The 14,105-nt window shown below is 45.1% G+C and overlaps 1 protein-coding gene across 1 annotated transcript in view; it reads left to right on the top strand.

Moving 5' to 3' along the window:
- The window catches only part of MED19 (mediator complex subunit 19), a 238,520-nt gene that overhangs the window by 38,646 nt on the left and 185,769 nt on the right, over positions 1-14,105 (top strand). The window contains exon 3 of the mRNA XM_044076587.1: positions 2,271-2,404. Coding sequence (XP_043932522.1) covers positions 2,271-2,404 — 134 coding nt within the window. The remainder of the gene's footprint in view (positions 1-2,270; positions 2,405-14,105) is intronic.

Genomic DNA, 14,105 nt, shown 5'->3' on the forward strand with positions numbered 1-14,105 from the left:
ATATTGTACAGGATTACTGTAGGTCTCTGGAAAATATTGTAGCATGCCACCAGAGGAATCAAGGTAGTGGAAGCAGTACTCCATTAGTCCGGACTCATGATTGACAGTGTTTCAGGTTTGCGGTAGTGCTGTGTTGTATTACTTCTCAGCTGTGCACTGTGGACTGTGTGTCATGAGCCATGACACTGGACATATCTGGCATCGCCATCAAGATGCCATATGGAAAGTTACCCTGCACAAATTGGTGTAGTTCAGTGGTTTGCCAGACTTGCAAATGATGGAAAGCTACTTGAATGGTGCACAGGCATATTGTAAGCACACCACCTGGTAGTTAATCGAGTGGACACCTTTCTGGCTGTTGTACTGTGCTGCATAAGGATGAGTTGGGGTCTTGATAGCAGTGTGGGTCAATGGCCTTTTTGAGTTTTGGGGAAATTGGCTATTTTGTAGAATGTTTGAATAGTGTGGTTTCTCTTCTCTGTGGTCTTTAGGAACCATGTGTGCTCCTCCACATGTTGCAGCATAACATCAAAGAATTTGCATATTTGTTATAAATCCACCATGTCCCCAGATGGTACTGGAAGGTCTCTGTAGTAGTAATTGTCAAAGCCAAAGCTATGTCCACAGGGATTGGTGTTTCACACATTCCATAAGACTCCATGTGAAGACTCCATGTGAAGACAGCATGTCTGTAAGCTACTTTATGGTCTCTCCGCCCATATGCTAGCATTTGACTATGGTGATGGTGTGTGTGGATCCTTCTACAACGTGTATGGCAGCTGCATGCCATAACATGGGCATTGGCAGCGAGAGGTTTTTACCATGTACTGTTTGGCTATTATGGATGCTGTTCTTATTGTAGTACAGTGTCTGTTCACAGAGAAATCATTGTGTACCATTTTGCTGCTGGTCTCACAATTTACATGTGTATGAATCACGTCTTTGTTTACTGTCATTTGCCTTTGCAAGTGAACTTGTTACTGTAACAATGCTCATTTCCATTTTATTGTGTTGTGATTTAACATATGCTCTCCACACAATTCTGCTTGCTTGAGTGATGGTGATACCAGTGTCTCTGAAGTGGCCCCACCCTGCATGCCACTGCATTGAGTTACTAGTTTCTGAATCCTGTAGGCTTTTTTTTTTTTTTTTTTTTTTTAAGTTAGCTGTGCATGTTCATTGTTGCCTCAGAGCACCACTGATTTGAGTGCATTTTAAGATGCATTGAGCATTCTTGTATTTCACCTGCAATTTCACAGCATCAGGTTGCTTGAGACATTCATTAATTCATAAGCAGCAAGGGTGAAAGCTTTGATGGATGCAGTCTTCCCTTCATGGACACTGTGAGGACTGTGCTGTGTGGTTGCCTTGAATGTACTCGGTCTAATCGAATTTTAATTTACTGTGAATAGTTTGGGTACTGAGAAAGTAAAAAAATTTACAAACTCTGAGCTCACCTCAGACCAGCTAAACATTTTCATTGTATGATATGTCTTTTCATTTTGTTTTTAATGTGGAGCTTTGGCCATTGTTTTAAGTGGATATAACGACTGCTTTTTAGATGTGGGATGGGAAATTACATGCAGATAATCTGTAGATCACATCAGTATCTACCTCCGGTTGTCCAGTTTTTTACATGGCGTCAGAGTGTTGATTTGTTGGTCATTCTCCGTTCACTTTGTAGCTCACATAGCACCATCATATGTTCACTTTTCTAGGCAATGGACCAGAAAGACAACAGTCTCCCCAGAGTGCACTGAGAAATTTGGATTGCATCCTTATGGATACCTTTGCAAGAATTTCCACTTGATCCTGCTTCCCATCTTGCAGAGCTTTTGTGTGTGCACAATGGAGGCATGATTTACTGTGTGCCTGTGTATAGTTGTGTTAGTGCCATAATGGCCAGATTGTTTGCATTTAATTAGTTTTGGGTAGAGCAAGAACTCGCACAGACTCACAGCCCCTACTTTGCTATCTAAGCAGCGCTGCATGGTGAGGTGCTGAGTTGAGGTACCACCACTGATTGTCTTGCATTCAAATTCAAGAGACTGCTGTGCATTAAAAATTCTGATGTCTATGTACTGAATTGTGTGTTGCCATACTGCAGTGGTATTCTGATTAGTCATCTGCACAGTATTTCACCTACAGTGCAACACACACACATACACACTGGCTTTAATTTCAGTTTACAACAGTGATGGTCTCGAAGTGTAATTATTGTAGCGAGAACATTTTAGTCATTAATGAGACTGTACATTTTCCCTTTCCAGGAATGATTGACATGCCAGGGACACATGACAACAGCAGTCTGCGCTCACTCATAGAGAAGCCCCCAATCTGTGGCAACTCCTTCAACCCTTTGACAGGAAATATGCTGACAGGCTTCAGACTTCATGCTGGTCCGGTAAGAATAACTGTATTCTCTGCCTCATTCAACTTTCTATGGAAATTAGAGGAAAAACAGACTAATATCCTTTAAGTCCTCTTCCTTTTTAAATGGAGTAAATCCATTAGTAATTTGTCCATGTTTCATACTTGTGAACTGTTGTGGTTTCCTAATATGTTTATTTTTTAAAAAACAAAAAGAAAATTCTAGGAAGGCTAGACTTTCCACTGTGTGATTCCTTAAACTTCTTGTATTAGAAGCGATATGGGATATATGCAAGTGACCCTTTAAGGACATCAGATGTTTCAGCTAAATAGCAGATGTTCATCGTGTTTCACTGTTGCAGTCATTACACTTGGGTTATCCTGCTGGCAGGTTACCCGCAGTCGGCCTGATTTCCAAAGTCCTGGTCTGGCGTCTGTTGCTGTTGCCTCTTCCCTGATGTCAGTGTGCCAGGGGTATATAAGATGCAGCCGACGCCATTTTCTTCAGTCTTTCTTGCCGTGCGGTGCCCGAAGCAAAAGCAGTTCGCAAGTGCCGGTCGGCCGACTCCTGAGATTTTCGAAATTGAATTTCAGAACCAAAGTCTTCAATAAAGCTAAGTACCCCGTTGGGGAAACTTTTTCTTGATCCAGACCGATGTCAGTAAAAGTTAACAATTGTATTTCTTGTGGGAAGCAAATACCTCATAAGGATTTTCACTCTTACTGTATTCCTTGCCTAGGCCCTGACCACGACGTTGTTAGTTGTCGGTTTTGTGCTAGATTCAACCAACGCACTATTAAGCGTCGGTTTAATTTTGCTTTACAATATTTTGGCCGAAGGTTTAACTACATAATGCCGTCAGAACAACCGATGACCGGAATTCAGAAAAAACGCAAAGACAAAGAAAAGGACAGGCATCCGAGGTCCAAAACCGACGAAGCCTCTTCCAGGCCAGTCGCCGGTTCGCCGTTTCTCAGTGAGGCACTTTCGCAGCCCCTGACACCCGCTACCTCAGAGCCACAGGCCGTCTCCGACTCCCACGTGGAGACAACTAGGCCTCTGGAAACTCAAGGTATTGGGTCTATGGAAAGTATTCCCTCAGATGGGTCTGGAGCCGCTGAGCAGGCATCGGCTTCTGAGGGTCTTTTCAGACCTGCACAGCTTACTATCAAGTCAACTTCAGCAGCCAAGGCAAAGTCTAAAACACCATTAAAGACAAAGAAACAAGTACAGCATTCTCCCGGACAGTCATCTATGCCTAAGAAACAGATGCTTAAAATGACCGTGGACCTAATTACTTTGATCAGGGGTTCCCGTCCCCCTCCTGATAAAAGGCCTAGGCAAGACTTTGACTATGACTCCTCTGACCAGGTTTCTATTTCCTCTGATTCCTCTTCAGAACAGGGTTATTCTCTTCCTCCCTAGGAGGACTCTGCTGAAGAATCTATCCCTTCAGCCTCTCCTCCTGAGGATTACTCTTTTGGGGAAACCTTGCACACCATGAGGGAGCATTTCCGTTGGGAGAGCCAGGATCATTCAGAATCCAAGAAAAGGCTCAGAGATTTTCTTTTATTGCCTCAGCACAGGCCCCTTGCTATCCCCCCTGTGCTAGATATTGTTGATTATGTTTTTACTGAATCCAGTTCGTCTCCTGATTCTTTACCCCATGCACCAGTCAAGCCAGATAGATACTACAGGGTCCCAGACTCTCATAAATTTCTTTATAAAAACCCTGCTGCTGACCCAGAAACAATTTCTCAGGGTCCCAAAGGGGTCAAGGCCTCCATTACAAAAAACCCTGTTCCCTCTGATAGGGTTTCTAGAGCACTGGATAGATGGGGGAAAACATTTTACACTTCTGCTACTTTAGCTGTAAGGGCTTTAAACTGCCAGTTTCACATGCTTAAATATCAACAATACCTAATGTCTTTGCTAAAACAGAAAATGCTTACAAGCTCAGAATGTCCTGACAATAAGGAAATGCAGGATTTGCAATGTGGTTTTGATTAATTAGAGGCTTCTTGCAGAGCCGCAGTTACAGGTTCTGTTATTCGAAGGCATGCTTGGTTAAAAGAACAAATCTTGCAGAAGATACCTCAGATTCTTAGCTGGCTCAATGCATTACCAATTCTCTGCACTGCCCTTTGGCTTATCTACTGCGCCCAGGGTCTTAAATGCCTGGCACCAGTAATTGCATTTTTCAGACAAAAAGGAATGCAAATATATCCCTACTTGGATGACTGCCTTATTCAAGCAGAGAGCAAGGACATTCTACTAAAGCATCTGGCGTTTGTAAAAAGATTACTAATTTGCCTAGGGTACACAGTAAATGAAAAGAAATCAAAAGTAGTGCCCTCTCGAGATAATATTCCTGGGTGCAAGCTTAAATACAACTGCCCAGATGGCTTATCTCATGCCAGACAAGCAAAGGCAACTGACTCATTACTTTCAAATGATGGCAGCAAAGACCCAGCTACCTGCAAGAAAAATTCTACAGGCTTTGGGCTTCATGGCATCCTGCATTCTACTAATTCCATATGCAGAACTGTATATGAGTAAACTACAATGGTATCTAAAAAGTGTTTGGATTCAACATTGCCACAGCCTGGAAACAATAATAACTCTTATTCCCTGCCTGCAACAGGTGTTTCGATGGTGGGCATTGGCCTGTCACCACAACAAGAGACAGCCTTTCACTTTACCCACAGCCAGGCAGACACTAACAACAGATGCATCAGATTATGCCTGGGGGGGCACACATGGCAGGAAAATGTATTCAAGGCACGTGGGCCACGGAACAAATGCATCTTCACATCAATCAAAAAGAGATGCTAGCTGTACAGAATGCCCTGACAGCTTTCAAGGACTTAATACATCCAGGACAATTATTAATAAAGACGGACAATACCACAGTTATGTGGTACATAAAGGGAGCACACATTCCTACCCCCTATGCAGACAAGCCATGACTTTGTGGAACACAGCACTGACTTACCAAGTACATCTGCAAGCACAATTCCTGCCAGGAACAAAAAATACACTGGCAGAAGAACTAAGCAGAAATCTCATGGATCCTCACGAATGGAAGCTAAATCCACAAGTGTTCAACATGATAACAAGGGAATGGGGACGCCCAGACATAGATCTATTTGCCTCCCCTCACAATTGCCAATTACAAAAATTTTGCACAAGGACTTATCACTCTCAAGCATGGAAAGTGGATGCTCTATCCTTCAACTGGAAAAATCTGACAGTCTATGCCTTCCCTCTGATGCCTCTTCTCACCAAAGTGCTTCTAAAAGTCAGACAAGAGAGGCCAAAAATGATCCTGATTGCACCAGACTGGCCACGCCAGCACTGGTACCCAATCCTAAAGATTTTGTCCCAAGGCCCGCCTTGGCCTCTACCTCAAATCCCTCATCTTCTAACAGCAAAACAATCAGATTCTGCACAGTCAACTCAGAACCTTAAACCTGGCAGCATGGCAGATAATGTAGCCACTTAGACTGCACCTCTCTCTAAAGCAGTTATGAATGTAATTTTGGAAGCCAGGAGATCCAGCACTAGGACATCTTATGTGGAAAAATGGAAGAGATTCTGTGCTTGGAACCAGGCACAAGGGCTCGACCCACTGTTCCCTAATATGCCTCAGATTTTACAATACCTCACTGAGATGTTGGACAAAGGCCTATCTTTTTCTTCTATTAAAATCCATGCCTCTGCCATTTCAGCTTATTACAATACGGTTCCTCCTATTTTTTCACATCCTCTACTACGACAGTACCTCAGAGGGGCAAAGAATATAAGACCCCCTAGGAGAGCACCAGTGCCTACTTGGGACCTCAATTTTGTTTTAGAGAAACTAACACTGCCTCCTTTTGAACCAGCCAGCACAGCTGATCTAAAATTCTTGTCATGGAAAACTGCTCTGCTCCTAGCAATAACTTCAGCAAGAAGAGTTTCAGAGTTACAGGCATTGATGGCTGTGGAACCTTTCCTCATTTTTCACCAGGACAGGGTTTCTCTAAGGACAAACCCAACATTTGTGCCAAAAGTGGTCTCCATTGTGGCCTTAAACCAAGCTATTCATTTGCCTACTTTCTACCCAAATCCCCAGAATAAAGGGGAAAGACTTCTGCACTCTTTGGATGTACACAGGCAGCTACGATTTTACTTGGGCAAAACAAAAGCTTTCAGAAAAACTGAGCAACTGTTTGTAGCATATGCTGCAGGATCACAAGGAAAACCTATTACAAAGCAGACAATTTCCAAATGGATAGGACACTGCATCCTCTTCTGTTATGCACAACATGGCAAATCTGTGTCCAAGGGTATTAGGCCTCATTCTACCAGAGCAGCAGCCACTTCAGCAGCTTTCCTCAGAGGGGTACCAACCAAAGACATATTAGAAGCTGAAACCTGGAGCTTAGTGCACACTTTTACCAAGCACTACCACCTACCTCTCTACTCCAAATCCAGAGCAGGCTTTGCCACTGCAGTCCTGCAGGGCTGGTTAGCCTCGCCAAATCCAATCTAGACCTAGCCACCCTACCTCAGCTTTGGGATTCTACCCAAGTGTAATGACTGCAACAGTGAAACACGAACATAGTACAGTTGTGTACTTACCATAAATGTAGATGTTCGAGTGTATTCACTGTTGCAGTCCTGTTTACCCACCCACCATCCCCCTCTTAGCTGGGACTATTCTGTACTTCTCAACTCTATGTAACCTATGTGGTGTATTTGCTTTTAGAAGAGGAAAATGTTTTTACTGATATATGCATGGTTGTTTGGCATATTTTTATCTTTACAGTCTTCATATCTGGGGGCACCTGACATTTGGGGCAAGAAAAACTGAAGAAAATTGCATCAGTTGCAACTTTTATACCCCTGGCGCACTGACGTCAGGGAAGAGGCGACAGCAACCGACGCTGGACCAAGACTTTGGAACTCTGGCCGACTACGGGTCGCCTGCCAGCAGGATAACACAAGTGTAATGACTGCAACAGTGAATACACTCTAACATCTACATATATGGTAGGTACACAACTGTACTGTCCCTGTCCATCTTGTACTCCTAGTGATGGAGAGGTGTGGCAGGAAATTGACATGATGGAACCCTTCCTCTGGAAGTCTGATAAAGTCTTAAGACTGTCCTAGGACAGACCATATTGGAGCAGTGGCACTTTTATTCTGTTTTTTCTTTGCAGCTATCACCAAAAAATAGCTGTCTGAAGAAAGCTCAATGGTCCACCCTTCTAAATGGGAGTTTAGGACAGTAGAACATTTTAGAAAGTGAACGTGCATATCTGAAACTGTTACTGTTAGGGTGGTGAACTACTTGCATGGTATGGTTCATAGGTTGGAACTAGGCTACTGGCCCTAGGGCCTATACAAGCCTAGCCATAACAATTCCCTGGCTATTTCTTCCCACAGTATTTACTTCTCTAGACCCCTAACAGGGTGACTGATGTGATCCCCAGGGTGAATTTCTCCCATCCAATCATCAAGGTTCCTTTTGAAAAGGGCTAAAGAGGCGCTCTGCTTGATATGTATGGGCAGCCTGTTCCAGAGTCTGGGGAGTCTCTGGTTCAGGAACCTATCCCTCCAGCATGTTTTGTTCATTGAGATGACAAGGTTTAGATCCCTGGAGCATGCGTCTCTGAGGGATTGGCATTTCTTTAAGTGTAGCATGTCCAACAGCTATGGGTTTGATATGGCCTTGTATGTTAAGCAGAGATTGCCTCTGAGTAGACAATATGCGACAGAGTATAGCTGGAGTATTTTAAGGCGGTCAGCACAGGGCATCTGCTTTAGGCCTGTGATTCTTTTAGTGAGGTATTTCTGTGGCCTTTCCAGTTGTTGCAGATTTCTTGAGAGGTACATACCAAATTAGGGCATTGTATTCTATAATGGGTCTAATGAAGGATGAGTACAGTGGGATAATGACCCCTTTTTTTTCTGGATGAAAAGCACTTGGTGATGAGGTGTGCCACACAGAAGGATTTCCTGACTGTTGTGGCAGTGTGGTTATCGAAGGTGAGATCAGTGTCCACCTGTATTCCTTAGTCTCTTATCACACTTTTGGTGTTTAGCGTACTGCCAGCTATGTGGTAATTCACGGGTACATGTTTTTTTCCCAAAGAGGATAAATATGCATTTCTTAACATTGAGCTTGAGCACATGGCTCTGGCACCAAGCATCTGTTTCTGTAAGGCCCTTTTGTAGAATTTCCACATCATTTGTGGATTCACTAATGGCTTCCAGTTTGCAGTCATCTGTGAACTTTGTTAGCCAGAGTCCCTTAGTGTTGGCCTGTACTTCAGAGAAGTAGATGCCAAACGAGTGGTCCCAGGACTGAACCCTGAGGTACTCCACTTGTCACTTGTCTGGAGCTGGATTTGGAGTCTGCTACTTTTACATTCTGAGTTCTATCAGTAAGCCGGTTGGCAACCCATCGAGTGACCTAGGGATTAATGGCCAGCTTAGTAAGTTTATCTATGATTCAAGAGTGGTGGATGGTGTCTAAGGCCTTGGCGAGGTCCAAATAGGCTGTGTTGACCACCTTTCTCTTGTCCACTGCTCTGGAGACTGATTCAAAGATGTCAGTCAGGTTCAGGAGAGAAGATCAGCCCTTCACGAACCTAAACTGCATGGGGTCCAGTGTCTAAAGGTTGCCAGTGTCTTTGTTTATACGTTCCATGATACATGGCCTTGCAGATCAGGCTTGTCAGACTGATGGGGCGGTAGTTCCTGGGATCTAAGTTGGATCCCCCCTTGTGGAGTGGGGTAATTGTAGCTGTGCGCCACTCAGTGGGCACGAAGCCTGAGGTGAGGCTGTGATTAAATGTGACACTTGGGTGATGTGCCAGTTCATGTAGTACACAGCTTGGGTTGTCATTTGGTCCCATGGATGCTGTATTCTTAGATTTGGAGAGTGCATTTTTTTACCTGTGTGGTCGTTATTACCGGAATTTGGCAATCTTTCAGCATTGAGATGGGCCCTTTAGGGGGTGAGGGGGGGTGAAGTTTGCACTGAATCGATCTGCCAGGATACTGGCAATATCCTTGGGATCGGTATATTTAATGCCATTCTGTTGTAGCTCAGAGCAGATGTTCTTCGTGTTTCACTGTTGCAGTCATTACATTTGGGTAATCTGCTGGCAGGTTGCCCTCAGTCGGCCTGAATAACAAAGTCTTGGGTCCTGCGTCGGTTGCTGTCTCCTTTTCCATGACATTAGGGGTATAAAACATGCAGCAGATGCCATTTTATTCAGTCTTTCTTGCCTCGTGGTGCCTGAAGCAGAAGCAATTCGCAAGTGCCGGTCAGCCGAATCGTGAAATTTTCGCATTCAAGTTTCAGAACCGAAGTCTTCAAACTAAAGCTAAGTACCCCGTTGGGGAAACTTTTTCTTGCTCCTTACCGATGTTAGTAAAAGTTAATAATTGTATTACTTGTGGGAAGCAAATACTTCATAAGGATTTTCATTTATACTGTATTCCTTGTCTAGGCCCAGATCATAACGTGCCTTGCTGTCGGTTTTGTGCTATATTTAACCAACACACTATTAAGCGTCTGTATAGTTTTGCTTCTAAATATTTTGGATCAAGATTTAATTATCCTGAAATGTCGTCGGTTAGCAATCCGACTACCGGAGTTCACAAAAAATGCAAAGAAAAAGACAAGAGACAGACCGTTGAGGTCCAAAACCGACAACTAAGTTTCTCCTAAGCCAGTCGTCGGTTCGCCGGTGCTCAGTGAGGTGCTTTTGCAGCCCCTGATACCCGCTACTTTTGAGTCGCAGGCCTCTACCGAGACCCATTCGGAGTCTGGTATGCCACGAGATTCTTGAGTATTGAACCCGCAGATGTCTCCTCTTGGTCGGGTCCGGCTTCTGAGGGTGTTTTCAGGCCTCAACATTTTTATAGAAGACTGCCGCCAGCCTCAAAAACAAGGTCAAATGCATCTTCTATGTCTAAAAAAAACGATGCATGAGCCACGTGCTCAGGCCCCTATGCCTAAAAAGCAGATTATCAAAATGGCTGAGGACTTAATTGTCTTGATCAGGGGTTCCCAACCCCCCCCCCCCTTCTAAGAGGCCTAGGCAAGGCACTGAATATGAATCTTCAGATCAGGTTTCCATTTCTTCTGATCAGAAATTTTCCATTCCACCCTATGAGGATTCTGATGCAGAGGAATCCATCCCATCTGCATCTCCTCCTGAGGATTACTCTTTTGGAGAAACTTTGCATACTCTAAGGGAACATTTTCACTGGGAGAGTCAGGACTTCTCTGAATCAAAAAAGAGGCTTAGGGATTTCCTTCTTCCTCAGCATAGGCCTTTGGCTATACCTCCTGTATTAGACATTGTTGATGTGTTTTCGGAATCAAGCATGGCTCCTGATTCCCTACCTCCAGCTTCTAGTAAGCCCGTCGGATATTACAGGGTTCCCGACTTCCACAAATTTCTATTCAAAAATCCTGCTGATGACCCTGAGACCCTGAGACTATTTCACAGGATCCCAAGGGTGTTAAGGCCTCTACAGCCAAAAATACTACCCCCTCTGATAGAGATTCCAGGGTGCTGGATAGATGGGGAAAGAAGGTTTATACGTCTGCTACTTTGGCAATCAGAGCCTTAAACTGCCAGTTTAATATGCTTAAATATCAACAATATGTTATGGGCCTACTGAAACAGAAAATGATGTTGATTTCTGATTGTGTGGAAAATAGAGTTACAAGAATTATTGCATTCAGCAGAACAGGTTGGAAAGCATACTTTGCAATGTGGTTTTAATTCCTTGGAGGCCTCTTGCAGGGCCACAGTTACTGGATCTGTGATTAGAAGGAGCAGAATTTGCCTGATCATGTTAAAGCTAAATTGTTGGATGCCCCCTTGCAGCATGACACTCTGGTAATAAGGCAGAAGAGGTTTTAAAGAAAATGGAAGACAAAGCTAAATCTATGCATACTGTAAAAGATTTCTTGCAAGTGCAGCCACCCAGGTTCAGTAGGCACTGGCCTACTAAAAATTGGTCCTTTCCTGTGTCCAACAGAGCCACTCAAGGCAAATCCAAGTGCTCAAAAGGCTCCAGATACCAATCACAGGGTTCTTACAGGTCAAAGCAATGGGGTGCCTCCACCTCCAGATCTGGAGGAAACTAAGGACAACCCTACAGTAAGCAGTCTCCATGACTTTCCTCTACCATCACCAAGCATTTATCTTTTGGCAGCCCCCTTGGGGGGAAAAGTAGCACTTCATGCTCAAAATTGGCAGTTAATTACCCAGGACAAGTGGGTATTGAACATAGTATCCCAGGGTACAGATTTCATTTCCATAATTTGCCAATTCCAAACGGATGGCCAGATCTGCCACAAAATCATTGGGCAGAGGCTCTGAAACAAGTTATGTCCCTCATGGATATGAGGGCTATTCAACCAGTACTAGAAAAAGGACAAGGTTTTTATTTAAGACTTTTCCTGGTTCCCAGAAAAGGCAATTCTTGGTGTCCAATACTGGATTTATCAATTTTGAACATGTTCCTGGACATTCCAAAATTCAAAATGCTGACTTTACAACAGCTACTGCCTGTGCTGGGCAGAAACGCTTGGATGTTATGTGATCCTATCTCGCCTACATTCTGTACTGATGGGCTCGGAGCCGATCCCTCGGCTCCGACTCGGCACGCTTATGCTATAGAGCGAGGCCTCTTATTGGCTGAGCTATCTTTATCCCAGGATGCACCACCACTAATCCCCCAGATCTCGTTTGCCGCTTACAGAGCTTAGACGTGGTCTCAACTTGGCTGGGCTAAGTACTATTTATTTAGGCTTTTTCCTGTCAGAAATTTGCTTGATTTAAATCCAAATGCTGTTTTAACGGCTATTCTTTGTATACGAGTGTGTGTTGGTAGTTTTGATTGAGGATTTCGTGTTTTTTCCTGTCAGGGAAGGTTCCCGTTTAAGTTAGAGGGGCCTTCCCCTGTGGTTTCTACTACCTTAGTTGTTGTGTGTGGGTCAAGTACCCGTTTAAGTTACAGGGTCTTGACCCTCTCTATCTCTCTCTCTTTCTTTGTGGAAAGTTTGTCTTTTCTTTATATAAAAAAAAAAAAAAAAAAAAAAAAAGGTTTTAGTTTAAAATTTTAACACTAAAGTAGGGATATTTTTTCTTGTGTCAAACCCTTCTTCTAGTTGTAGACAACTGTGTTTTGGCTTGGTTATGTCGAAAGAACACAAACCCTCCGGGTTTAAGAAATGCACGAGGTGTGGTTTTAAAATGTCCATAACGGACGACCACTCCTCGTGCGTCTATTGCTTAGGTGCTAAACACCTACAAGAGTCATGCAGTGTGTGCCACGCGTTCTCTTCTAGAGTCCTCCAGGAGAGGAAAAACAAATTAATCCTCAAAGGATTAATCAAGCCTTCCTTCGAGGAGGCTTTATCTTCCTCTCAGTCTCCTTCTAAAAAGAAGAAAGCGTCTGCTCCGACCAGTCAGTCGGAACCGACCGCTAAAAAAACTAAGCAGACTTCTCCATCGGCTCCACGGACTTCGGAGCCGAGGTCGGAACGGTCTGCCTCGATGCCTCCAGCCTCGACCCCTCTGGTTTCGGAGCCGAGGTCTGGGGCATCGAGAGGCGGGTCACCCTCATCAGCTCCACTGATATTGGAGCCGATAAGGGTTATCGGCTCAGACTCTTCCCCCTCGGAGCCGAAGTCCTTATCGGCACCGAGGGAAATTTCCTTGAAACCTTCCTCGGAGCCGATAGTTGTTGAGTCCTTTCGGAGCCGGTCCCCGAGCCCTTCGGAGCCGATGGAGAAATCGGTTCAGGCCCGATCGGTATCCTCGAGATCATCCAAGATGTCTGATTCTGACATCGACAGGGTGCTCCTTCGACTCTTCCAGTCTCCGGTGTTCCAAAAGCTGGTTTCGGCTCCAGCCCATTTGGCTTCGGAGCCGATGGTCCACTCCCCTACTGTGGTTCCTCCTCCAACAGCTTCGGCACCGTTGGAGCCGGTGCTGGTGGAACCTGTGGAGGTGTTAGGGTCGGGCCCGACCCTTGCTCCAACTCTGGCTCTTGGGTCGGAGTTCAGTACATGGACTTCTTCCTTCGGCCCTGGGGGGGGGGAGGCTTCGGGATTGATGCTTTCGGTCCCAAGTCTCCCTCTTGGTGCGTCGGCGGCGGGAGTACCGTTCACTGTTGTGGCCACGGAGGTGGGACCCTCCCAGGATTCTGGTGGTCCCGCCTTCAGGGCTATGAGGAGTGCTTTAGCCAAATCTTCCTTGGCTACCTCCACGGTTTCCCCAGCTCCTTCCCTACTTTTAGAGACTGGGTCGTTGGCAGTCCCCCTGTCCTTAGACAGCGGAGCCCCTGGGCCTCAGGTTACCCCCGCTGGGGTTTCTCCCCCTCCTGGAGGTCCTTCTGAAGCCTTTTCGGAAGAACCCCCTAGGAAGAGATCGTGCAAGAGGAAGCACGTTGACTCTCCTGATGAGTCTCTGACATCCGACACTGATCTCGATGATGCAGAAGGGTCCCCCAAGTCGTCCTCGGATGATGTCTCCTTTGCAGACATCCTGGAAGCCCTAAAACAACGAGGTGGCTGGCAGTCCAAACCTCCCTCTGCTGATGAGTCGGTGTTCCTGAAGGCCTTCGGGGCTCAGCCCTCCGCCTCCTGGGTGTCTCCGCCTCGAGCTCTTGGATTTGATCTGTCGAAGGGGTGGGAACACCCAGACTC

Source organism: Protopterus annectens, chromosome 1.part1, assembly GCF_019279795.1.
Source record: "Protopterus annectens isolate FY-2018-M chromosome 1.part1, PAN1.0, whole genome shotgun sequence".
Taxonomy (NCBI): domain Eukaryota; kingdom Metazoa; phylum Chordata; order Ceratodontiformes; family Protopteridae; genus Protopterus; species Protopterus annectens.